This window comes from Oryx dammah, unplaced genomic scaffold (genome assembly GCF_014754425.2).
Source record: "Oryx dammah isolate SB20612 unplaced genomic scaffold, SCBI_Odam_1.1 HiC_scaffold_1, whole genome shotgun sequence".
In the NCBI taxonomy this organism is placed as follows: Eukaryota; Metazoa; Chordata; class Mammalia; order Artiodactyla; family Bovidae; genus Oryx; species Oryx dammah.
This window is the reverse complement of record NW_024070185.1, coordinates 73,238,354-73,264,830: the sequence shown is the minus strand read 5'-3', so window position 1 is coordinate 73,264,830 and position 26,477 is coordinate 73,238,354. Positions and strand designations below refer to the sequence as shown.

The 26,477-nt window shown below is 46.8% G+C and overlaps 1 protein-coding gene across 1 annotated transcript in view; it reads right to left on the bottom strand.

Annotated features, from left to right (window-relative positions):
* Nucleotides 1–410: 410 nt before the first annotated feature.
* The window catches only part of LOC120866098 (bifunctional epoxide hydrolase 2-like), a 64,811-nt gene continuing 38,744 nt past the window's right edge, over nucleotides 411–26,477 (bottom strand). The window contains exons 12-19 of the mRNA XM_040243596.1: nucleotides 20,983–21,094; nucleotides 11,385–11,456; nucleotides 9,091–9,124; nucleotides 7,813–7,915; nucleotides 6,371–6,440; nucleotides 2,715–2,795; nucleotides 1,031–1,089; nucleotides 411–887 (exon numbers count right to left, since the gene is read on the bottom strand). Of these exons, the coding sequence (XP_040099530.1) occupies nucleotides 809–887; nucleotides 1,031–1,089; nucleotides 2,715–2,795; nucleotides 6,371–6,440; nucleotides 7,813–7,915; nucleotides 9,091–9,124; nucleotides 11,385–11,456; nucleotides 20,983–21,094 (610 nt within the window). The 3' untranslated portion in view covers nucleotides 411–808. The remainder of the gene's footprint in view (nucleotides 888–1,030; nucleotides 1,090–2,714; nucleotides 2,796–6,370; nucleotides 6,441–7,812; nucleotides 7,916–9,090; nucleotides 9,125–11,384; nucleotides 11,457–20,982; nucleotides 21,095–26,477) is intronic.

Sequence of the window (26,477 nt, the reverse complement as noted above, 5' to 3'; positions counted from 1 at the left end):
TATCTAGATACACATACTGTTTTTTCCCTAGTTGATTTATATTCATCAGAATTCAAAAAAAATTTTTTCAAAAAAAAAAAAAAAAAAAGAATTCAGCCTGGTGACACCACCTTGTCCACAAGACTTCCCTGCAGGAAGAGCAGCAAGGGAGGTGAGCATAAGTTACTGAGGACACCATGCCAGGGGAGCAGGGAGACAGGGTGAAAGACTAAGTGTGGCTGGCTGATGGCCCCTCTATCCGACAGCACAGAACAGATCATTTATATAACATCAGAAAGTTCTACCTGACAGTGTTGTTTTAGGCCATGCAGAGTCCTTCATACACAAGAGCAGAGGGAATTGGATTCACCCGAACAGGATATTTTCTTAGAACAGTTACCCTGCCTTCCTCCCAAGAATGAAAACAGCAGTATCATCATTGGCTTTGCTTTATTGAATAAAGGAGCTCTCATCTCTGCTGAAAAGCTTCTCAATTGCTGATTCTGCATCATCAAAACAGTGAATCGATCCGTTAAAGAGAAATCACCCCCTGATCATCTCATTCTGTCCCCCACAGAACACTAACCATCCTTAGAGACAAATTGATGCCTTTGTACCCAGAGAATTAATCACATGTGATTTTTTCTGTATCTAAAATTAGGTCAAACTTGACTCATTTCATTGAAAGAAAATAATTCTTGGCTGTGAACCCCTTCTGAATGATGCTGCTGGTTGTGAGAGACACATGTAAAGCTTCATGTGGGTACCAGAGCAGTGCCCCAGCAGGTGAAGAGGTCAGAATGCCTGCTGGCAGCTGACACATCGCACCCTAAAGCTTTGAGACCACCGGCAGGTCCCGGGCGTCAGTCTCCAGCCACTCAATGAGGATCCGATTCAACTCGGTGGGCCTGAAAGGGAACAGAAGGCGATTCCCATTTGTCTCCACCCATTCACCTGGCTCGTGGGCAGGTAGCGGTGACAAAGCGAGCGGCTTATTGGAGGTGAACAAGGAGCCCTGATGTCCCCCACCCAGGGACCCCCATCTCCTTACTTCTCCATCTGTGTCCAGTGTCCACAATCCTTAATGTGTCCCCTTTTCAGGTGGGGAATCTGGAAGAAAATCCCACCCAGAAAAGTAAATGGCAGAAGGCAAGTTTTCTGCTTCCCACAGGCCACCCTGCTGAAAACCCCACATTATTTACAAAAGGAATGAGCACTGCTCAAGCTCCTACTATGTGTTAGGTGCTCTAAACACACTGCATCATTTCACTTCGACCATGATCCTCTGGGTAACTTGAAAGCTCAGAAAAGAAGCTAGGTGACTGGCCCAAAGCCACACAGAAAGTGGCTGAGCTAAGACTCAAATTCAGGCTGACCCATACTCATTACAACAGATTGCCTCCCTTCAGAACCATTAGGCCTTGGTCCATTCGCTGCCTGGAAAAGGCCAAGTCAAGCTTGGTTGACTCTTGCCCTGCAGCCATGATCTTGTACCCTCCCCAGGCTGCCTCCCTCCTCCCTGGTGGTCTGCGTGCAGGGCTGTTCTGCCTCTCTTTGGCACCTGAACCCCCAAAGTAGGTCACAGCATTTTCTTGACTGGTTCCACAGTCCACAAAGGGCATCCCTTGCAGCAGCCCTTGAGACACAGTCTCTCTGTCACATGAGATGATGCTAACAAAGCTACAGCCAAGTGCAGGTGAATGCTCTCAGTATCCAGCTGCGATACTTGAGCAGTCACGGTGACCCCACTCAAGACCTCCCAGTTCCCACCAACCTCCAAGCTTTTGGCAGAGAACACTTCCAAATCACAGGTTTGACTCTTGAGAGTCTCTTGGACAGCAAAGAGATCAAACCAGTCAATCCCCGGAAATCAACCCTGAATATTCATTGAAAGGACTGGTGCTTAAGCTGAAGCTCCAATACCTTGGCCACCTGATGTGAAAAACTAGATGCTGGGAAAGATTGGAAAAGACCCTGATGCTGGGAAAGACTGAAGGCAGGAGAAGGGGACAACAGAGGATGAGATGGTTGGATAGCATCACGGACTCAACGGACATGAGTTTGAACAAACTCCGGGAGTTGGTGATAGGGAATCCTGACGTGTGGCAGTCCATGAGGTCACAAAGAGTCGGACGCCACTTAGTGACCGAACATCGATTCCACTTCAGTGGTCCCCATGCGCTTAGGTCCGTGCAGCTCAGCAGCTCCTCGCGGGCTCAGGGAAACCCTGATGCCTATCGGGTTCCTGTCATCCTCTGAGCTCTTTCAGCTGCCCTCACCTCTCAGCACCCCATCTCCTCTCCCATTCTCTCTCTGCCAGGAAAGCCTTAAGAGTTCCTCAAGCCCAGAAGTGGTGGTCAGCATTTCTGTGAAGCCCCTGCTCCCAGGTGTGCCCCCATCCTCCCAAGCCTCTTGCATACTGCATTAACTGCTGGCCATGAGCTCCTGCATGGCAGGCTCTGTACCTTCTTCATCTTTACCTCCCTGGTACCTAGCACTATCCCAGTGCGTCTCAGTGCACTGTAAAAGCCCATGAGATGAAAGAGTGAGTGAGTGATGAGAGACTGCAGAAGGCTGGTGGAAAGGAAGTCTTCATCGCTACTCCCAAAAGGTGATTATCTCACTGTGGAGGAAGGCCTTATCAAGCAAGTGGTTTCCCTGAACATCCCACTCTGCATCCTCTGGGACACCTGAGCCCTCTGCCAGGAAGCCCCGATGACCCTGACTTCCCTTACCCAGTCCTCCATATGCTTGGACAGCTCAGGAGTGAGCACAAAGTCCTTCTCTGTAGTGACCATCAGGGCTGGAATCAGGATCTGGGGAGAGATTAACAGGAAGTAGAAGCGATTTCCCTGCTTGGGCTCCCCCATCACCTGGGAAAGGAAATGTTATTTTCACGCCCTGTAGCTTCCTCCACTTGTTTAGTCACCAAGTCGTGTCTGATTATTTTGTGACCCCATGCACTGTAGCCAGCTAGGATCCTCTGTCCATGGGATTCTCCAGGCAAGAAAACTGAAGTGGGTTGCCATTTCCTTCTCCAGGGGATCTTCCAGACCCAGGGATGGAACCTGAGTCTCCTGCATTGGCAGGTGGGTTCTTTACTCCTGAGCCACTCTTAACTCCCCCCAAAAGACCCCTCACCGCTGTGGTCTGGCTTTGTTTTCACCACATGCTTTGTGCGAAGGAGGCACCACTATTATTGAAGATCTACAATGACTGTCTAAGGGATTAGAACATGTATTAATATATCTCGGTCTCTGCCCCTGGTGCCTGACACAGAGCTCCTGAAGCCTTGTAAATTCCTAAGTAGTAAGAGTTCTCAGAGCAGCTTTTGTTCTAATGAGGTGACTCTGGGTGGGTTCCTGGATGGGGGCTGGTCACCAGAAAGATAAAGCCAGGATTAGAAGCTTGGGATTTTCAGCTACCTCCCCCTCCTCCACGTCTGGAAGGGGAGGGAGGGAAGAAGGGCTGGAAGTGGAGTTAATAATTGATCGAGCATACATGAGAAAGTCTCCATGAACATCCACCCAACTCCAGGAGCATGGAATTCAGAGACCTTCTAGGCTGGTGAAATCCACACTGAAAGGGTAACATGCCACAACTCCAGGGAGACAGAGGCGGCTGTGCTTGGGACCCTCCCAGATCTTGCCCTGTGCCTCCCTTCATCTGGCTGTTCATCTGTGTCCTTTATTAAATTCTTGTATAAACTGGTTAGCGTTAGGGTTCTCCAGGGGATCTTCCCAACTGGATAGAACCTGGGCCTCCTGTATTGCAGGCAGATTCTTTCCCAACTGAGCCACCAGGAAAGGCCGAAAAACACTTTATAAACTGGTAAACAAAAGTGCTTCCCTGGGTTCCGTGAGCCACTGTGACAAGTTAATAGATTCGGGGGGTGGGGTTCTGAGACCTTCCAATTTATAGCCAATCAGTTGGAAGCACAGGTGACAACCTGAATGTGGGGTTGGCATCTGAAGTCGAGGGGTCAGTCTTGTCAGACTGAGCCCTTAACCTGTGAGCTCCGATACCCTCTCCAGGTAGATGGTGTCAGAACTAAGTTAAACTGTAGGCCACCCAGGTCATGTGGCAGAGAACTGCTTGGTGTGGGGAAAAACCACACATTTGGTGGTAATAAGTGTCAGAAAGAAAGTGTTTTGGGGACTTCCCAGGCAATCCAGTGGATAAGACTCTCTGCTTCCAATACATAGGGCTTGGGTTCGATCCCTGGTTGGGGAACTAGACCCCACATGTTGCACCTAAGACCTGGTCCAGTCAAATAAATAAATAAATAAGTTTTTTTTTTTTTTAAAAGAAGAAAGTGTTTTGTGTGAAAGTAAAAGAGACACAGAGAAGGAAAAGACTGTTTTTCTCAGTCTGGATGGATTCGGGCATGTAGTGACCACTCAGGTTCCGTGCATGTGTGCGTAAGTACATGCATGTGGTCTGCTCCGGGGACTGATATTTCTGGAACCAACCAAATGGCACCAGGAAGGAGGAAGATGCCCTTGGATGGATGGAGATTGATATTTCTTTTCTTTGAATTGAACGGATGCTTCAGAAGGGCAGCCAGAGTGTGACTGGGCCAGCCACATGGTAACCAGCGTGACATTCGAGGCAGCAAAATGACTTCACTTTTATCCACTGATAAATGGGGCACTGCCAGATCGAGAGAACCCCTCTTTATTCTTGTTCTCACGCCACCATTACAACTTCCAGACAGCGTTCATGGTCTCTGGTTAAGGAATTTGCACTATTTTTTTTTTAACCTACAATGCAGAGCTGTGTGCTTCTCACTGCTCCCCCTCCTCTGAGGAATGAAGACCCAGGGGTGGCTTTGTGGCTGAAATGAATCCTGAGGCTCCTGTCGGGGTGTGTGGAGGGACGCCCTCCACAGTATTCCAAGGGAAAATGTGAAGGCATAGTAGAGGTGTAGAAGGAGGTGGGAGAGAAGAGCTGAAAGGAAACCTCAGAAGAAGGGGTCCCTAACCTTAGATCCCTGGGCTTCACCTCCCTAAAGACCTCATCTTCATCCCTCACGCTATGAGAGAATCTACTGATCACACTGGGGTTTTGTCCATCACAGAGTAGAGTGATGATTGGCTCAAGAGCATTAATTAAGCCACTATTATGTATCAAGCATTGTTCTAGCTCAGCGTTCCATATGCATCAACCCACTGTATCCTTACACAGATCCTGAGGAAGGCACCGCTCTTGTCATTTCCATCTTAAGCAGCCACAGAGAACAGAGTGGGTAAGTGCCTTGCCCAAGGTCACACAGGGATTACAAGGCCATCCTGCCCATCCTGTTCTTTTTTCTTTTTTTAAATTTTATTTATTTGGCTGTCAGGTCTTAGTCACAGTACATGGGATCTTTAGTTATATGTGCTCAGTTGAGTCTGACTTTCTGCAGCCCCATGATCAGCAAACTGGTAAGCTCCTCTGTTCATGGGATTCTCCAGGCAAGCATGGCGGGTTGTCATGCTCCTCCACGGGATCTTCCAGACCCAGGGATCGAACTCAGGTCTCCTGCATTGCAGGCAGATTCTTTACCGTCTGAGCCACCAGGGAAGCCCAGATATTTAGTTGTGATGTGCAAACTTGTAGCTGCGGCATGTGGGATCTAGTTCCCTGACTAGGGATCAAACCTGGGTGCCTGCCTGCACTCAGAGCATGGAGTTTTAGCCACTGGAACCCCAGGCAAATCCCTGCCCCACCTGCTCTTAACTACTATGTTTCATGTTCTCCTGCCTGAATACCTGATCCCGAGAGGTTGGGACCTCCCTTGTTTTATTTGTCTGGTGCCCCAAAGTCTAGCACAGTTCCTGGCACATAGAGGATGTTCATTTTCAACTGAATCAAGGAGATGGCTGGGGTTACTGAATGAGCTGGGGAACGTGAAAATGCAATTTCCCTTAGATTTTTAATGCTCTGAGTGTAAACCTGGGACTCCATTACTCCGTTTGCTGACCTGGAGACTGGAAACCTGTCTCCTGCTTGACAAGTGAAGAAACTGAGACTCAGACTGACTTGGTCAAGGTGACACACCCAGGGGTTAAAGCCCTATCTCTCCTGTCTCTCTGAAAGCACGTGATGCTCCTTCTGTGAGCTGGGGGCTTCAACCTTGTGATCTCTGGGGGTTGCCCTGGACCACCTGCACCCTGAGCTGGGACACCACTGGGACACCTGGGTGCAGTCACCTGGCAGACCCCTGCCCCCCTCCGCCCCACCCTCTGCCATCCAAGAGCAGCAGCCGCACAGAGGTCCTAAGAGGAAAGCCTGCAGTGGAGGTGCTTCCCAGAGCAGCTGGCAGTCTGTCCACCCCCAACTCCGACCAGATAGGTTGGGTCCATGAATGCCCGCAGGGTGACTTGGGAGAGAACGGCATGGGACTCACCTTTCTCCCTGAGCCTTTGCAACTCCACTCCCAGTTCGTGTCCATGTTCCGGTACCAGTTTAGAGGCCCCCTGGGAGGGGCAGATTGGGAAATAAAAAGAGGAAAGCTTTTAGTAGATATTTGTGCTACAGACCCCACCAGCAACCAGCTCAGCGTAGAGCCAGTCTTCCCAGGAAGAGCCAAGATTCTGGCAGGGGGTGGAGAACACAGCCCGGGAGTCACTCCCTGGTGCCCTATAGGCCTGCCAGGCTTTACGAAGCACAGCCTGGTGCAGGCATGGCCCCGGACTGAGAGCTGACACTCTCTGAAACCAGCATGAGGGGACACAGAGAAGCCAGCCCCACAGGACTCTCTGCTTCCTCCCAGGGCTGTCTCAGAAGAGAGTGGGAACTTGGCTTAGTGCCCTCACCAGCCAGAGCCACTCCCCCTGCCCCAGGAAACCCAAGAAAAGGGATATGGGGAGATGCTTCCTCCTAATGGGACACCAGTGAGTGATGCCGAGGTGTCTCCACCGGACTAGCAGGGTGGCCCCAGGGCTGTGCCTGGAACATTCTCCCAGTCCTCAGGCACAGGAGGGGTTGGTGCTGTTGGGCCCTTGAGACTTCTCCAGTGTGAACGAGGGCCTGGAAAGACCGTAGACGAGCCATGTGTCCTTTCAGCATGCACGCTTCAGCTGTCTCCAGGGACAGTAGCCAGGCTCCTCTGTCCATGGGATTCTCCCAGCAAGAAGACTGGAGTGGGTTGCCAGGCCCTCCTCCAGGGTATTTTCCAGACCCAGGGATCAAACCCATGTCTCCCAAGTCTCCTGAACTGCAGGCAGATTCCTTACCACTGAGCCACCAGGGAAGCCCCAAGTGTATGTGAGTGGTGTGCTCAATTGTGTCTGGCTCTTTGAGACCCCATGGACCATAGTCTGCCAGGCTCCTCTGTCCAGAGGATTTTCCGGGCAAGAGTACTGGAGTGGGCTTCTAATACTTCGGGGCTTCTAAGTTCCCCTCCTGTGAGAGGAGGGGCTGGAGCAGATTGCCTTCTACGCTCCTTTCCATAGCACATCTGTGCCCCAATCTGAGGCTCCTAAATTGCTACCCACTTTAGAAATACGTATGCAGTTTTGAGTTTACATGGGTTTTTATGTTCTTTTGAAGTAAGAACTCAGAACTGTCTTCTGATCCTCACTGAGATCACGACTGAAAAAAAGCTAAAAACATGTGCTCTGAAGGGACTCCTAAGCATAAGGGAGAACAAACTGAACTCTCCAAACTAGAGCAGGCCTAGCATCGTCAGTAAAGAGCCTCATGACGCTGGAAGCATTCAAGCAGAGGCTAGCCAGACATTCAAGGGGGCTGAGCTGGAAGATCACTGGGCTTCGCCCTGCACGTGTGAGCAGAAGAGGCTGTCTGCCCACCTTCTCTTTCCTGCGTTTGGGACGCTGTCCTCTTTACCTGAAACCAGACTTTTTGAACTCCTGCACGTAGAACTGGATGTCCTCCTCAGTGACCATCTTGCTGAGGGTGGGCTCCTCTGGGGTGTTCACAAGGAGTCCTCCTGCAAAAAGCCACTTGCTTCTTCTCCACCATCCCCTTCCCATTGTTCTTCACCACCATCCCCTCCCCGGGGTCAGATGTCTGAGTTACAACACCTTGGTGTCTCTTGAGACCATTCACCACCTCTCCTTGTCTTATTAGGGTGCTTTTTGCCTCCTCCAGAGACTATATGGCAGAAGTCAACACAATATTGTAAAGCAATCATCCTCCAATTAAAAATAAATAAATTTTAAAAAACAGACTGGGACTCCCTGAGGGCAATGACGCTGTCCCATGGGTTTGGATACCTGCTCCTGCTTTTACACCAAGTGTACACTTTAAGTGTTTGAGGAATGAAGGAATGAATCAGTGACCATGTGAATGAGTAAAGGGGTGAAGGGAGGGAAGGGAGAGATGTTCCTGACTAGTGACAGAAGTTTAAGCCTGGACACTTTGGACAAACTCTGGCAGTCTTGTAAGACTCATTTTTCTCATCTGTAGAACAGAGATAATAGTGAGAGTTTTCAGGGATGTCATGAGGATTATAAATAATATAACTAAAAAGGGCTAGCCCAGTGTCTGATGCACAGAGTAGGTGCTCAAACAAGTGGTAGTGATCATTGTTATTAATACAAAATACTAGGGAATCATGGCAAAGTCACAGCCTTGGTGCCAAGCAAGGTTCTCTGGAAACAGTGCTGGATCCAGGAGCTGAGAGGATGAGCACTTGGTCTGCTTCTGGCTCTGGCTCCTTGCTTATTTCCAAACTGGGAGGGAGAACGGGGGCTGTTGGAATAGAGCTTGATGGGGGGGAGGCCAGGGAATTGTGACAGAAGTGACCTGGCTGGGGTCTGGCCTGATTTCCTCCCTACCTGCACCAGGTGACCATGCAGAGGTCAGGTTCTATCTTGGGTCTCTGTCCTAATCAGTAGAGGATGCTTTGACAAGCTCTGAGAGTTCTCCAAGCTCTTGGCTCTAAAACTCTGTGGGTAAAGGGAAGCCGGGGCCTCATGGTCACCCTGGGTTAGGGTAAATGTGATTCACCAGCAGAGGCTCTATGTTAAGCATGTCAGAGTTCAGGCTGGCAGGTGACTGCTTCTGCCCACAGCTGGCAGATGGAAAAACAATCATTTAACGTTCAGCTGGTTCCTGCCATGGCCCCTCCTGTCTCCCTTTCCTCCTGAGAATGTCTCTTACCCATTTCACAGACTCTGCTCACGGTGATGAAAGTCTGGAGGGAGAAAAGTTAGAAACAATGTCATGGGTCAAGCAAAGGAAATACATATGAACAGGGCATCTAAAAGCCCTGTGTGTGCCAGCAGACCATACAAATATTCTAAATGCCCAGGAGAGCTAGGCAGGTCCTGAGTGCTCAGAGTAGAGATAGCTCCCACCAAGCTCCAGGTTACAGCTGCTTCTGGGTGTTTACAGGTCTTGGCAACGTAAAAACCTGGGTGTACCAACCAATAGGAACAAGAGATTAGGCCTTAGGTCTATGGCAGATGGGAAGTTAAAAATCAGACTGTCCCCGCTATCCACAGAGTCAATCTGGAGTCATCAGTTAAAGGGTGGACTAGGAAAAACCTTGGAGAAGGAAATGGCAACCCACTCCAGTATTCTTGCCTAGAGAATCCCGTGGTCAGAGGAGCCTGGTGGGCTGCTGTTTATGAGGTCGCACAGAGTCAGACACAACTGAAGCGACTTAGCAGCAGCAGCAGCAGGAAAAACCCACCCACCATGATAGAGAGAAATCAAGGGAGCTGTCTATTCAGTTTGATACTGAATAGAAAACGCTAAAAACACTTCCCTAGGAAATCATAGCTATAAGTCTGCCTTTGCATGTATTTGAGTTTGAATCCACACTGTGAGATCTGGAAAGCCCCAGTAAGTGAAGTAAAACACAACAGTAGCGAAAGGGAGCTTGGGCTGGTAAATTCCACCAGGAGGCCTAGCAGGAGCAATAAATGCTGGACCACCCAGGAAGGGCATTTCCTCCATTTCATTTGAAGCAGGTTGGAGCAGATTAAGTGCTACTGAAGATGAGCTCGCAAACCAAAATTACAGAACTCTCTCCCCTACCCCCACATACACAATAAGGCCCCACTGCAAGAGACAGCAAGCAAAGCAAACAGTAAACAAGACTCTTCAAGAATACTAAGTGATAGAACCTGAACAGAGAAAGAATAAAAAATGAGTATGCTTAAAATGATTAATGTGGCTTCCCTGGTGGCTCAGATGGTAAAGAATTTGCCTGTAGTGCAGGAGACCCAGGTTCAATCCCTGGGTGGGGAAGATCCCCTGGAGAAGGGAATGGCAATCCTCTCCAGTATTCTTGCCTGGGGAATTCCATGGACAGACCATGGGGTCACATGGAGTCAGATTAAGATAGAAGAAGGAACTGAACAACAAGACTCTATGGACAGAGATCTGAATGCTTTGAAAAATAATCAAATACAACTTTCAAAAATTAAAAAAAAAACCAAAAAACTGTTCATTGAAATTAAAACCTCAAAGATGGGTTAAACTGTGGATCAGACATGACTAAAAGACAAATAATACACAGAAGGTAGACTTGAGACTGATTTCTTACAAACAGTGATAGAAGTTTCTAGAAGAAAATAATTGTCAACCTAGAATGCTCTGATAAACTGTTCCTCAGGCCTAAGAGCAAATGGCAAAACCAATACAGTATTGTAAAGTAAATTATAGTAAAAAAAAAAAAAAAAGATATTTTCTAGACCAAAAGATGATGAGTTTATTCCTAACAGACTCTTATTGAAAAAACTACAAAAGAAGGTACTTCAGGAAGAAAGAAATTGAACTGAATATCAAAGAGTGAGGTGCCAGAAGTGCTCAGCAAAGAAACTGGCAAAAATTGGGACATCTGAGCAGGCACTGACCAGACAAAGCAACGGTGACTCCTAACACATGAGACAGGACAGTGGGGTTACCATGATAAAGCAGTCTAGGCTCTTGCATTGTTCCAGAAAAGAGTTAGAAGCATCAATTCACTCTGTACCTTCATAAGCAATTACGCATATGCAAATGATAATGGTAATAACTTCTTAACTGTCACCATTATGATCAGTTCAGTTCAGTTATTCAGTCGTGTCCGACTCTTTGCGACCCTGCAGACTGCAGCATGCTAGGCTTCCCTGTCTGACCAACCCTGTTTGACCAGCTCCTGGAGCTTGCTCAAACTCATGTCCATCAAGTCGGTGATGCCATCCAACCATCTCATCTATATATATATGTTTCAAAGCCTTCCTGGTGTGTTTCAGTTAGGACCAGATCTTCCCCCATTATAATGAAGGGACCAGTGGGAGTGAGGACCCCAATCACCCTGACCACAGAAGTCAAAGACAAGCAGGCCAGTTGCTAACTGCTGACACCCCCATCCTCCCATCCCTGCATCCTCCCGGAGGAGGCAGCTGCACCCCTGCAGCTCCTACTTTCTGCTGAAAACCCACCCCATGCCCCGCACTCCTCACCTCATCGCTTGATCTGAAGAAGCTTTTGAAAGTCCGATTCAGGTTCTTCTCCAGTTCAGCCTCAGCCACTCCCTAAAACAATCAAGAAAGCAAAATGAAAGATGTGGCAGAGATCTCAGAAACCTATCTGACCCAAAGCAAGAAGCCCGTGACCTCTGTCCCATCCAGCCCAAGATTCACCAGAAGTGTATAATTTTGAATTTTCATATTGAAAAACATTTTTTTTAAAGCTTCAAATAAAATATGAGATTCTGACAGTGGTTCCCTCTACCCCACCCTAAACCTGGAAGGTAGGTTTATGGCTATCACTTTTTTTTCTCTTTTTCTAAATTTTTACAACGAGAATGTAATACTTATAATAATCGCTTTATTATTATAGACTGGTGCAGGAATGAAGTGTTGGGGGCAGAAGGGTGGTGAGGGGAAGAGGAGGGTTTGGAGGAGGCCTAGAAGCCAAAGGCGGTTCCAACCATGGGTCTCGAATTGCCATAGTGACGTCAAAACCAACTCCTTTGATTTGGACCCAGGTTGTCTCCCCAAGAACAGGACAGTAAGGTGTCTTTGGCTAAGGAGCTGGGACACGTATCATTTGTGCTCCCAGTTCTTCCTGCCACATGAGAGCTCAAGTTGGTACATTGGACTCTTTCATCCATATCTGATTCTTTGGTCATTTCCAGGCCTAATCAAACCATGTACCAAACCCTGCCTTCTCTTTGAAGCCCCACCTCCTTCATCACAATAAAACAGCTCTGCTCTTCCTGGATCCTACTGGGTCTTTCATGTGCTCTCCGTGGTCCACCCTGAGAAAGCAGGAAAACATCCACTCCGGGGGGCATCTGTCCGACCAGTGGCTGGATGTAGTGAAAGGTTTATTCGTCTCCTGCTAGTAACATTCCCAGAGAGTGTTACTGAAAGCAGGGTGTGGGGTCTGGCTGCTTGCTGCTCAAAGGTCAATAAACAGGCCAGGTTGGTGGAAAGGAAGTTTGCTTCATTTCAGATGTCGACAACTGGAGGGGGAGGGTGGCAGATGTCTGTCCAAAGGCTGATTCCCAACCCCGACTGGCAACCAGTGGGCAAGAGCTTTTATAGACAGAAGGTGGGGAAACTACACGCAGAAACAGCACAGTCAGCTCTGACAGTCACCTTTCAAATTGGTCATTGGTGGTCTAACCAGCATCATCTTGATTGTTTTGGGTACAGTCAGTCTTCAGTTCCAGGGTCCATTTGTTTCCATTTCTCTGAGCTCAGTTCTTGGAATTGTGGCAGCTTATGTCATGGCTGTTGGAGAAGGCGATGGCACCCCACTCTAGTATTCTTGCCTGGAAAATCCCACAGATGGAGGAGCCTAGTGGGCTGCAGTCCATGGGGTCATGAAGAGTCGGACACGACTGAGAGACTTTAATTCCGCTTTTCACTTTCATGCATTGGAGAAGGAAATGGCAACCCACTCCAGTGTTCTTGCCTGGAGAATCCCAGGGACGGGGGAGCCTGGTGGCTGCCGTCTATGGGGTTGCACAGAGTCAGACACGACTGAAGTGACTTAGCAGCAGCAGCAGCAGCATGTCATGTCTATAGTTTGGTTATCATGTAGTTAACATCTTCAACCTGGGATTTCAGTATCTATAAGACAACTTAACAGGAGATGACTCAGAATATTACCTATAGCCCTTGAGAAAGAACTAAAGGTCCTCAACTATGCTTAATGAGTACATTACAGTTATTTGGTTTCTTTTGACTCTTTTCCTTTGTTTTAACTGTTTCTCACTTGTCTGATTAAACTTATTCTCTGACTACAGTTTTCCACAGACAAAAGGCTGGCAGACGATATGGGTGGGGTTGGGGCAAGGACCCTGATAGGGTCCTGCTCTGTTTTAAGAGGAGGGTACTGTAAGCCAGGCTGGCAAAGTGTGCTGGTGGCCCTCAGACCCTGCACACTTTAAGAGGTCCTACTACCCTGCACTTGTTTATTGTGTAGGTTGCACATCACGAGAGCTCTGGATTTACAAGGCAGCAGCACTACAGGCAAGGAAACATTTATCATCAAGCAGCGCTACATCGGCGGTTTGAGGTTTTCTGATGAAAGCAATGTTGGCATGTTAATCATAATCCTTTGACAAGCATAAGATTCCATCATGATGGAGAATCAGTCGTGGCCGTCAGTGACGTGATGAATGTTGAGGCCAGAAACAGCCATGGATGGCAGTGCATTTTATGGGCTCAGTAAAGGCCCCGCATGTTACCACAGGTCATCATTCTTCTTCTTCTTTTTATTGGTTTCTTTGCTTTCTTATTTATTTATTTTTGACTGTGCTGGGTCTTCACTGATGCTCAGGCTTTTCTCTAGTTGCGACAAGCCCCCAGAGGCTACCCTCGTGTGGCAGTGTATAGGCTTCTCATCGCGGTGGCTTCATTGTGGAGCACAGGCTCTAGGGCGCCCAAGCTTCCATGCCTGCAGCATGTGGGTTCAGCAGTTGTGGCTCCCAGGCTCTAAAGTGCTGGGTCAGTAGTTGTGTGCTTAGCTGCTCTGCAGCATGTGGGATCTTCCTGGATCAGGGATCGAACCTGTGTCTCCTGCATTGGCAAGTGGATTCTTTACCACTGAGCCACCAGGGGAGCCCCATCATTCTTATTTATTGTGAGCAGCCCCCTGAGCTTGGGATATGTCTCAGCATGTGGAGGAATCTCCACGGGGTCAGAGGTCTGGACAGGCTGCAGAGTGCAAACAGTCCGTAAAAGAGCAAATGAATATCAAAAGGGTCAACCAGAAAATCAAAGAGAACACAAAGGTAAATAAGTCTGTCCACCCACGTGAAAGCATATCAGATCAACAGAGGTGATGAGGACAAAGGTGAGGGCCAGAGGGGGAGATAAGAGTGTTTGCACTCTGGTGGTGTGCCCTGTTGATATTCTCAGGCTCTCTGTAATTTATAAATGGTGTTACTCTATTTTTAAGTCCCACAGACCAATGACAAGCCTCCTGTTAGTTCACTGGATGTGGCTCCTCCCTCTGTGCTCCTGATCAGAATTAAAGGATGAATTTTGGAACCCAACAAACAAGGTTTCAAGCCCCACTGCAAGTGCTAATCACGTAGTTGGGTCCAACTGTTTGCAACCCCATGGACTGTAGCCCACCATGCTCCTCTGTCTGTGGAGTTCTCCAAGCAAGAATACTGGAGTGGGTTGCCATTCCCTTCTCCAGTGGATCTTCCCAATCCAGGGATCGAATTTGGGTCTCCTGCATTGCAGGCAGATTCTTAACTGTCTGAGCCACCAGGGCAGCCCCACTACTTCTCCTTATTAACTGGGCAACTTAATCTTCCAGAGCCTCAGTTTCCTCATCTGTAAAATGGGAGTTTTATAAGGATAACAGGAGATAATGCCTGTTTCTGATCATGCCTGGTATACATAGGAGAGTATACATAGGAGAGATGCCAATAAATGGTGATTATTGTTGTTATTATTACCTCCATAGTTAAAAGTGACTCGGAGTTTCTTTTGTTCCATTTTTGAAGGCTTTTTCCTTTCTTTGTCTTTTAGCCACCACCATTTTGGACTCCTTTTTCCTATTCTAACTACCTAACAGTTAAAAGTTATTTGACTGCATGAGAATTGTCTAGTTTGGGATCTGGTCCCCTCACAAGCCTGGGGATTTCTTAGGGACACACACTGTATCTTACTTATATTTTTATTCCCACTGTGATAGCCCGGGTAATAAATACATCCCAACAAAGGCTAGATGGATGAGAAGAAGAGAGGAGAAAAAAGGAAACAATGTGAGATAAAGACTTTGGTAGGAATGTCTTCTAAATGACCACATGGATTGTTTTATTTTTTTGCCCTCTACTGTAGGCTCCTATTTATCAAAGAAAATGTGAAAGAAAATGCAGATTTTATGGCAGGAAGTGAAGAAGAACTAAAGAGCCTCTTGATGAAAGTGAAACAGGAGAGAAAAAAGTTGGCTTAAAGCTCAACATTCAGAAAACTAAGATCATGGCATCTGGTCCATCACTTCATGGGGAAGTGATGACCATCACAAATAGATGGGGAAACAGTGGAAACAGTGCTGACTTTATTTTTCTGGGCTCCAAAATCACTGCAGATGGTGATTGCAGCTATGAAATTAAAAGACGCTTACTCCTTGGAAGGAAAGTTATGACCAACCTAGACAGCATATTAAAAAGCAGAGATATTACTTTGCCAACAAAAGTCGGTCTAGTCAAGGCTATGGTTTTTCCAGTGGTCATGTATGGATGTGAGAGTTGAAGTATAAAGAGAGCTGAGTGCTGAAGAATTGATGCTTTTGAATTGTGGTGTTGGAGAAGACTCTTGAGAGTCCCTTGGACTGCAAGGAGGTCCAACCAGTCCATTCTAAAGGAGGTCAGTTCTGGATTTTCATTGGAAGGACTGATGTTGAAGCTGAAACTCCAATACTTTGGCCACCTGATTCGAAGAGCTGACTCATTTGAAAAGACCCTGATGCTGGGAAAGATTGAGGGCAGGAGGAGAAGGGGACAACAGAGGATGGCTGGATGGCATCACTGACTCGATGGACATGAGTTTGAGTGAACTCCGGGAGTTGGTGATGGACAGGGAGGCCTGGAGTGCTGTGGTTCATGGGGTCGCAAAGAGCCTGACACAACTGAGCAACTGAACTGAACTGAACTGATGGCAGGACAAGAAAAATTTAGACATAAATTTTTTTTTCTGTGCCTTTTGGCCTCCTCTCCCCCACACTGTGCACTGTGTATCTGCATTAGACATGGAACAAATCCTCATCAGCAGAAATACCTGCTCAACCTGCTCAACCATAAAGAACAACATTCTTCTCATATCAACAAGACAACTCCTTACAAGATAACCTTGACCTTGTAAGGGGCCACGATGAACCATGATGACTCACTAGATTGTGTAAACTGTTGATAAGATATCATTTAATATACAGCTCTCTGTCTCAAAAAGTGTAACTGTGTCTAGACCTCTAATTGGTAGGACAGTTCTCAGAATTTTCTGAGAGACTGTTTCTGGATTACAGTCCTCAATTTGACTTGGATAAAATTGTGCATTTCTGGGACTTCCCTGGTGGACAAACCTAGACAGTGTACTGAAAACCAGAGGCATTACTTTGCCAACAAAGGTCTGTATAGTTTTTTAATAGTCAAGTACAGATGTGAGAGCTGGACCATAAAGTAGGCTGAGTGCCAAAGAATTGATGCTTTCAAACTGTGGTGATGGAGAAGACTCTTGAGAGTCCCTTGGACAGCCAGGAGATCAAACCAGTCAATCCTAAAGGAAATCAACCCTGAATATTCACTGGAAAGATTAACAGTGAAGCTCCAATACTTTGGTCACCTGATGGGAAGAGATGACTCACTGAAAAGACCTTGATGCTGGGAAAGATTCAGGACAGGAGGAGAAGGGAGCAACAAAGAATGAGATGGTTGGATGGCATCACTGACTCAATGGACATGAGTTTGAGAAAACTTCGGGAGATAGTGAAGGACAGTGGAGCCTGGAGTGTTGCAGTCCATGGGGTCGCAAAGAGTCGTACATGACTGAGAGACGGAACAACAATATGCTTAAGTACAGGCACACTTAAAAGCCTAGTTTTAAAACATCTGGGAAATACTCATCAAGCTATTCATAGTAGCTAGTTCTACAGAAGTGAAGGGGGATCTGACTTTTATTTTAGACAACTCAGTACTTTTTTTCAGATAGCAACCATGAAATACCTAAAGAATAAATGATGTAACAAACCACCAGCAGTCTCTGTAGCTCAAGGAATTACTGTGTTCTAGGGATTAAGATGGGGAAGGCGATGGCACCTCACTCTAGTACTCTTGCCTAGAAAATCCCATGGATGGAGGAGCCTGGTAGGTTGCAGTCCATGGGGTCGCAAAGAGTCGGACACGACTGAGCGACTTCACTTTCACTTTTCACTTTCATGTATTGGAGAAGGAAATGGCAACCCACTCCAGTGTTCTTGCCTGGAGAATCCCAGGGATGGGGGAGCCTGGTGGGCTGCCGTCTATGGGGTCTCACAGTCGGACATGACTGAAGCGACTTAGCAGCAGCAACAGCGGGGATTAAGAAAGATTCAAAACATCAAGGGTAATGTGGATGTAGATGGTAATGTGGATGTGGATATCAGGGTTCCTTCCTTCTATCTCAAAACCATCTCTGTTAATTACCTATAATTTCCCCCTAAATTTTCTCTCTATTCCCTAGTTTTTCAGCTGGTTAAACACCTGAAAGTGTGTTTGGTGCTTGAAATTTGCCCATAGCTATGGTTTTACACACACACACACGTGCACACCCATGGGCACCATGAAATCTCCAAAGAAATAAAATATAAATACATTGCTAAGGAGAAATAAAGAGGAAGCAGTATTGGGGGTGGGAGAGGGCAGGGTTAATAGGACACACTGGACGTGCTGAGATGTCCCCAGGGTCAGAATCTTAAGATTAAAAATAAATGGAACAGGTCGTACTGAAGTCACCTAGCCAGTTCTATTTGTCTTTGCTGTCTTGAGCTGCCACTGCCTTCTCCACCTCCTCCTTTTCTTCCTACAAAAAGGTGAAGGTCATAATCCCTTCCCTGAGAAGAAAAACACAGCTTTTGATTTGAATTTCCACCAGACTTGGAGAGTTCCCAGGACAGAACAGTACATGTTGGCTAATAGTTCAAAGAGCTGGATCTCAACGTGGCTTTTGTTTAAGCTACATCCCGAGGTGCTCGGAAGAACTTGAGGTGGGAGGGCTGGGGACAGGAGTCTGGACCCCTGAGAGCTCACATATGCCACCTGCAGGCTGGAGAAAGGTGGCAGCTGTGGTAGGTAGGAGGGTGGTGGTGGTGGTGCAGGGTAGGTAAAGGGTGGGAAAGAGGGGCTCCCAGTGCCTGCAGGCGTGCTGAGTCACTCAGTCGTGTCTGACTCTTTGCAACCCTATGGACGGTAGCCCGTCAGGCTCCTCTGTCCATGGGATTCTCCAGGCAAGAATACTGGAGTGGGTAGCCATTCCCTTCTCCAGGGGATCTTCCTGACCCAGGGATTGAACCTGAGTCTCTGACATCTCCTGCACTGGCAGGTGGGTTCTTTACCACTAGCACCACATAGGAAGCCCAGGGCTCCCAGGGCCCACCCCTGAATCAAAGAGTTGCTTTATGTTGTGTTTTGTTTATTGGCCTGAATTCAGCTTATCTTTAAAGCTATCACCTGGATGAAAACTATCCAACCAGACCCACCTTTTTTGAGTGTAGAGACAGAAGCAGACAGGGCTTGTCCATTTCTTCACTGAGCAGGGAGTATACAGGCTGGAGGGACTCATCAGCCACCATGGTTTCTCCTTAAGATCGAGCTTGGGGCCCATCCTACCAGCCCCAGATACTGGATTCACTCAATCTGGTCTTCTAGTAGCCAGATCACTAATTTGAATATAGAACACTTCCCTGCCAAGAAGCTTTGTCCTTAAGAACAAAGCCAGCCCCAAACAGTGACCACAGAACAATAAAGGTACTGATTTTTTTCCACAATGACTGTAACAAACTTTGAAACAAAAATCATTGCTCTACAATGACTGTTATTGGTAAGCATCGTTCCCCCTCCCCTGAGGTCACTCTGACCTTGAGCTTATCCTGGGTTGCCCCTCCCCTCCCTGCTTGGATGCACAGGACGCACAGATTAAATCCAAACTCCCTCTGAGTGTGGCTGAAGAGGAGGTGTGAGGGCTTTGAAGACAAACAAGGCAAGGTCAGCATCCTGACCCAGTCGAGTGTCTGGTCTCAGGCCGCTGAGTAAGACTCCTCAAGCCAGCTCAGCTGAAAAGATGGGAGAGAAGGCCACGTGATGATGCCAACAGAACTACCTGGCCCAATAGGCACCCAAGCGTCCATCAAGGGAAGAATCAGTTCAGTTCAGTTCAGTTCAGTAGCTCAGTCGTGTCTGACTCTTTGCGACCCCATGAATCGCAGCACGCCAGGCCTCCCTGTCCATCACCAACTCCCGGAGTTCACTCAGACTCACGTCCATCGAGTCAGTGATGCCATCCAGCCATCTCATCCTCGGTCGTCCCCTTCGCCTCCTGCCCCCAATCCCTCCCAGCCTCAGAGTCTTTTCCAATGAGTCAACTCTTTGCATGATGTGGCCAAAGTACTGGAGTTTCAGCTTTAGCATCATTCCTTCCAAAGAAATCCCAAGGCTGATCTCCTTCAGAATGGATTGGTTGGATCTCCTTGCAGTCCAAGGGACTCTCAAGAGTCTTCTCCAACACCACAGTTCAAAAGCATCAATTCTTTGGCGCTCAGCCTTCTTCACAGTCCAACTCTCACATCCATACGTGACCACAGGAAAAAGCACAGCCTTGACTAGACGGACCTTAGTTGGCAAAGTAACGTCTCTGCTTTTGAATATGCTCTCTAGGGAAGAATGGATGAGCCAAATACACGCACAGTGGGATACTGCATGCATGTGTGCATGTTCAGTTGTGTCCCACTCTGGAACCCCATGGACTGTAGTATGCCAGGCTCCTCTATCCATGGAATTTCCCAGGCAAGGATACTGGAGTGGGTTGCCATTTCTAACTCCAGGGGATCTTCCTGATCCAGGAGACGTGAGTTAGATCCTTGGGTCAGGAATATCCCCTGGAGAAGGGAATGGCAACCCATTCCAGTTTCCTTGCCTGGGAAATCTGATGGACAGAGGAGCTTGACAGGCTACAGTCCATCGGGTTGCAAATAGTTGGATACAACTTAGTGACTGAGCACACACACACACACACACACACACGAGTAGCAGACAGGCAAGGCTGGATGATAGCTGTGGTGAGATGCTGTCATGATCTTTATCGATAAACACGATCCATCCTTTTCTCTTTGGAGTGTTAGGGAGCATCTTTTATCCTTTCTGGAATTACCCAGACATAGCTGGGCATCAGAGTGCAGAGCCCACAAACGGAGGAGGATCAGATGAGGGCAGCTGCAGGGGGGCAGCCAGGCTGGACGACGTTGCTCTCAGGGAATCCAGGGACAGGTGGAAAGCAGCCACATGCGTCACACAGCACCCAAACCCTGGGAGGCAACTCTGAAAGGCATCCTAGGCTTTGAGGCACACAGGTGATACCTAGAAGCCTCCCACATCTCTCAAAGGACATCTGCAGGGGTTCTGGTGAGGGGCTTTTAGGCTCCGGTGCTGTCTGTAACTACAAACATCACTCCTCAGTACACAGAAATATCAGGTCCCAGGCAGGAAGCCAGGAGGTGTTCACAACTAGAGGTGGGTTTCACCAGCCGCTCAGCCAGAGAACTAAGAGGTGGCTCCAAACGAACACTCAGCCCCCTGCTTCCCCATTTCAGAGAAGCAGGAGAACCCCATCCACCACACTGCTGTTCCATCAACTCCCCGAATACACACACATGCATCCAGAATTGCCATCACTCAGGAAGGACCAGCTGAGCTCAGCTTCACCTGAGCCTTCTTGTGAACACCTTTCTCACTGAAGCCACAGAAAACTCAAGAGGGCAGAGACAGATCAGACCATCAGGGAGAAGGAGGGAGGAAGGAGAAAGAACAAAACCCTCGGTGGGCTGGCAGGGCCCCGAACTTACCGGTTCCTGGAAGTAGAGCTGATAATTGAAGGCGGGGTTGGCCTTGATGATCTCCATGGAGGACACTTTGGGATTTGACGGCATGAAGGGAGTATTCAAACTGGCCACAGCCCTGTAGGAAGAAGAGGCGTCAAGACATAGACTCCATAAGAAGACAGTCTGCAAGGACCAGAAAGGATCTTATGTGTCAAAACGTGAGCTCGGAGTTGGGGAGTTCCACATACATGATCTCACTCCAGCAGTGCATGGAGAACAGGACCTAAAACTAAACCACCCTCCTTGACTTTCCAGTCCAGTGGTTTTTTTTTTTAATTTAATTTTTATTTATTTTATATACCCCAATACAAAACCAAAGACATTTTTTTATTGGGGTATGACCAATTAACAATGTTGTGGTAGTGGCAGGTGGACAGCAAAGGGACTCAGCCTTGCATATACATGCATCCATTTCCCCCCAAATTCCCCTCCCATCCAGGCTGCCACGTAACATTGAGCAGTTTCCTGTGCTGTACAGCAGGTTCTTGCTGGTTATACATTTTAAATATAGCAGTGTGTACACGACCTTCCCAAGGTTCCTAACTATCCCTTCTCCCCAGCAACCATAACTGCAGTATTTCTCATTTACTTGCCTTCGACAAAGACTGCATACAAGCATGCCCTCATGTATGTTACACGCAGTATATCTATCTCGATTAGAATAAGTGCATAGCATAATCTTTCTCTAGATTTTAAAAACACAGTCATTTTTCCTTCCTTCCTTCACTCACTGTTTCCTCTGTGTTGAGTGTAATTCCTTGCCACATACTAGGGGAGAGAAAACATAAAACCGATACTCCAGGAGCTTGCTATAGTCTAATAGGAAGCCTAGACAAATACGTGCATGTGTGCTCAGTAGTGCCTGCCTCTTTGCAATCCCATGGACTGCAGCCAGCTAGGCTCCTCTGTCCATGGGATTTCCCAGGGAGGAATATTGGAGCAGGTTGCCATTTTCTTCTTCAGGGAATCTTCCTGACCCAGGGATCAAACCTGGGTCTCCTGCATTGCAGGCAGATTCTTTACCATCTGAATTACTAGGCTTCCCATAGGAATAAAAGAGAGGGTGAATTTGAAAGACCCCATGAATGCAGAACTAACAGAAGTTGACCAGGAATGCAGTTAGCTTGACTGGTTGCCAAGAATTCCATATCCCACTCTTACCTTGGGGAAACTTTTTCCTATAAAAGAAACAGATATATAGGGGACTCTCTTGGTGGTCCACTGGTTAAAACTCTGTCCTTCCAATGCAAGGGGTGTGGGTGTGACCCCTGGTCAGGGAACTAACAACCCACATGCCATTAGGCACAACCCCCCCTGCCACCCAAATAAACAGTTAAAAAAAAAGCCATTAAATTAAAAAAAAACAGATATATGAAATATATTTAAAAACAGTTCAGTTCAGTTCAGTCGCTCAGTCGTGTCCGACTCTGCGACTCCATGAATTGCAGCACGCCAGGCCTCCCTGTCCATCACCATCTCCCGGAGTTCACTCAGACTTTCGTCCATCGAGTCCGTGATGCCATCCAGCCATCTCATCCTCGGTCGTCCCTTCGCTTCCTGCCTCCAATCCCTCCCAGCATCAGAGTCTTTTCCAATGAGTCAACTCTTCGCATGAGGTGGCCAAAGTACTGCAGCTTCAGCTTTAGCATCATTCCTTCCAAAGAAATCCCAGGGCGGTCTCCTTCAGAATGGACTGGTTGGATCTCCTTGCAGTCCAAGGGACTCTCAAGAGTCTTCTCCAACACCACAGTTCAAAAGCATCAATTCTTCGGCGCTTAGCTTTCTTCACAGTCCAACTCCCACATCCATACATGACCACAGGAAAAACAATAGTGTTGACTAGACGGACCTTAGTCGGCAAAGTAATGTCTCTGCTTTTGAATATACTATCTAAGTTGGTCATAACTTTTCTTCCAAGGAGTAAGCAATATATAAAAATATATGTATTTTATATATAAAATAGGAGCAATGGGATAATTAGGGCAAAAGAAATAATCAGAGGAAGGACTGGTAAGGCTTACTCCATACCAGCCGATAGAAATATAATTCAAACCACATATGACTAAAATTTTCTAGTAGCCTGCAGTGCAGGAGACCTGGGTTCAATTCCTGAGTTGGAAAGATTCCCCTGGAGGAGGGGATGGCAACCCACTCCAATATTCTTGCCTGGAGGATCCCCATGGATATAGGAGCCTGGCAGGCTACAGTCCACAGAGTTGCAAAGAATTGGACATGACTGAGTAACTAAGCACAGCACAGTAGCCAAATTAAAACCAGTAAAAAGGAATATGTGAGGTTAATTTTAAACATTATTTAATATTAATTAATTTGATATTAATTTTAATTTAATGTTAACTGAAACATTAATTTAATATTTAACCTAATATATCAATTTTAATATGTAATCAATATTAAGAATTATTAAGAAGCTATTTTACATTCTTTTTTTCATACTTAGTCTTTGGAATCTGGAAGGCATTTTCTACTTATAGTAATCTCAATTCAAAACTGGCCACATTTCAAAGGTTCAATAGCCATGGTTAAGTTATATTTATGCCTATAGGTTTCTAATGATACCATAGTGAACCCATTTTAAGCATTATTTAAGTCACAAGTCAAGAAATTGTAACTTTTACTAAATAGAATGGGTTTACTAAATAGAATGGGACAGAATGGGGTTTTCTTTTTAATCACTTTGACACATTATTTATTAGATATTAAAAACCCATCACTAAATGAGATGATAGCATGTAAATGAAAAAGTTGGGTTAAAGCTCAACATTCAGAAAACTAAGATCATGGCATCTGGTCCCATCACTTCATGGAAAATAGATGGGGAAACAGTGGAAACAGTGTCAGACTTTATCTTTTTGGGCTCCAAAATCACTGCAGATGGTGACTGCAGCCATGAAATTAAAAGACGCTTACTCCTTGGAAGAAAAGTTATGACCAACCTAGATAGCATATTCAAAAGCAGAGACATTACTTTGCCGACTAAGGTCCATCTAGTCAAGGCTATGGTTTTTCCAGTGGTCATGTATGGATGTGGGAGTTGGACTGTGAAGAAGGCTGAGCGCCGAAGAATTGATGCTTTTGAACTGTGGTGTTGGAGAAGACTCTTGAGAGTCCCTTGGACTGCGAGGAGATCCAACCAGTCCATTCTGAAGGAGACCAGCCCTGGGTGTACTTTGGAAGGAATGATGCTAAAGCTGAAACTCCAGTACTTTGGCCCCCTCATGCGAAGAGTTGACTCATTGGAAAAGACTCTGAGGCTGGGAGGGATTGGGGGCAGGAGGCGAAGGAGACGACAGAGGATGAGATGGCTGGATGGCATCACTGACTCGATGGACATGAGTCTGAGTGAACTCCGGGAGTTGGTGATGGACAGGGAGTCCTTGTGTGCTGCGATTCATGGGGTCACAAAGAGCGACTGAACTGAACTGAACTGAAATACTTAAAGACTACTTAGTACGTATAAACTGCATTAAGATTACAAAAAGCTGAACCATAGCCTCCTGGCAGCAGCATCTTTAGGTGATTGTTAAAGAAAGGATATAAAACAAACAAGTGAGTACATCCTTATTTTAAATAGGTCCCCAAAGCTTATTTCAGTAGAAAGGCAAAACTATGACTCAAAGAAATATTCCACATCAAATGTTGCCTTTTCTTTTTCCTTCACTCATTGTCTGAATAGAAAGGCAAAAATCAGTGCTGTCAACAATATTTTTTAATAAAAGATGCTCCCAGACCCAGAGATGCGCAGTCCCATTCTCTGGAGACCCAGAGATGTGAGACCCTGAGAGGGTCTCTGCTCCCTTACAACCTCCCAGGAATAAGGTAACAGGGCTGATTTGATGAGAGCAGATGGAGGAGAAGCTACTACCCCAGAACCAACGGCAGACATGGTGGAAACGGCACAAGGAGAAAAGAAACAGGAAACCAGAGCATGCCTGCATGTCTCAGGTCTGATGTTATTATGCACAAAATTTCACTTGGCTCATGTTAAGTCTTTTAAAATTCTCATAGGAGAGAAAGAGACAAAGAGAGAGAGAGACTAAGTTTAATAGAGTAACAACAATGTGTAGACCATATGTTGTTGCTCTATTTCTTTTTGTTCCCTTCAAGAAGCATCCAGGGACTTCCCTGGTGACCCAGTGGTTAAGAGTCTGCTTTCCAATGCAGGGTCTGCGGGTTCAATCTCTGGTCGGGGAACTGGGACCCCACGTGCTGAAGGGCAACTAAGTCACAACTAAGGCCCAGTGCAATCAAATAAATAAAAAAAGAAGAAGCACCTAACAGTCTGCAGAGTAACTTTTTGGTGAAACTGATTCTTAAGAGATGATTTTTTTACCTTGCTTTTGACTGAGAGAGAGAGAACAGAGAGAGAAGCTAAAAAGATCAGAAGAACAGAGCACAAAAACTTTAAAACTATTTTAGGAAATGTTTGATTTTTTCTGGTCTTTGAGATCACCCAACCGTATGAACTGGGGTTGAACTGAGCATAAATATTTTTAAAGTCTCTCAAGTGTTTCCATTTGTATAAACTCTGCCAAACAAAAGGTAATTGGGTTAGTTAGGGAAACACAGATGACTGCTAAGGATGATGTTTTAGTTAATTTGCTAAGATAGAAGGCTGAAATGGGAGGTCAGACAGGCTCTAACTGCAGTTACCAATTCAAGTGGTGTGCGGCCACAAAGATCATCTGACCCTCCAGGTTCAAAACAAGTCATCTGAAAGCTCCCATGGGTGCCTGAAATGCCATTCTGAAAATGATCATGAGTGATGTGATCATGATCATGAAATACCACTCCAACCTGACTTCTGTACAGCACTTTGCAGGCGGGGTAGCCGTGTGTGTGTATGTGTTCAGTCGTTTAGTTGTGCCAGCTCTTTGCACCCCCCTGGACTGTAGCCCTCCAGGCTCCTCTGTCCATGGGGTTCTCCAGACAAGAATACTGGGGTGGGTTGCCATTTCCTCCCCCAGGGGGTCTTCCCAGCCCAGGGATTGAACCTGTGTCTCCTGTAGCTCCTATGTTATCAGGCAGATTCTCTACCACAGAGCCACTTGGGAAGCCCTGGAATAGTTGGGTAGGAGTGGCAATCACCACTTTGTGGTTGAAGAAACCAGGGTCTAATGGGTGAAGTTTGACTCTGACCAGGGCTAAAGTCTCTCCTGGCCCTCAATTCTATAAGCTGACATCCCTGCTACCTCACCCACTCCCTTCAAAGTCCACGCTCATTGTCCTGCATTCTGGCTACTTGGGCGCTGCATTATTCGCTGCATTACTGGTGACTGGGACAGGCCTTGTGCCTAAGACATTAGCTCATTAAACTGTCCCTACTAAGAAATGGAATATTTTCTGCCATATCAGTCAACAAAGGATGTCACAGTCATCAGCAACTGCAACCCTCCAAAGTGAGCAGGTAAGCCCTGAGGGAACTCAGGAAAGAAAGAATA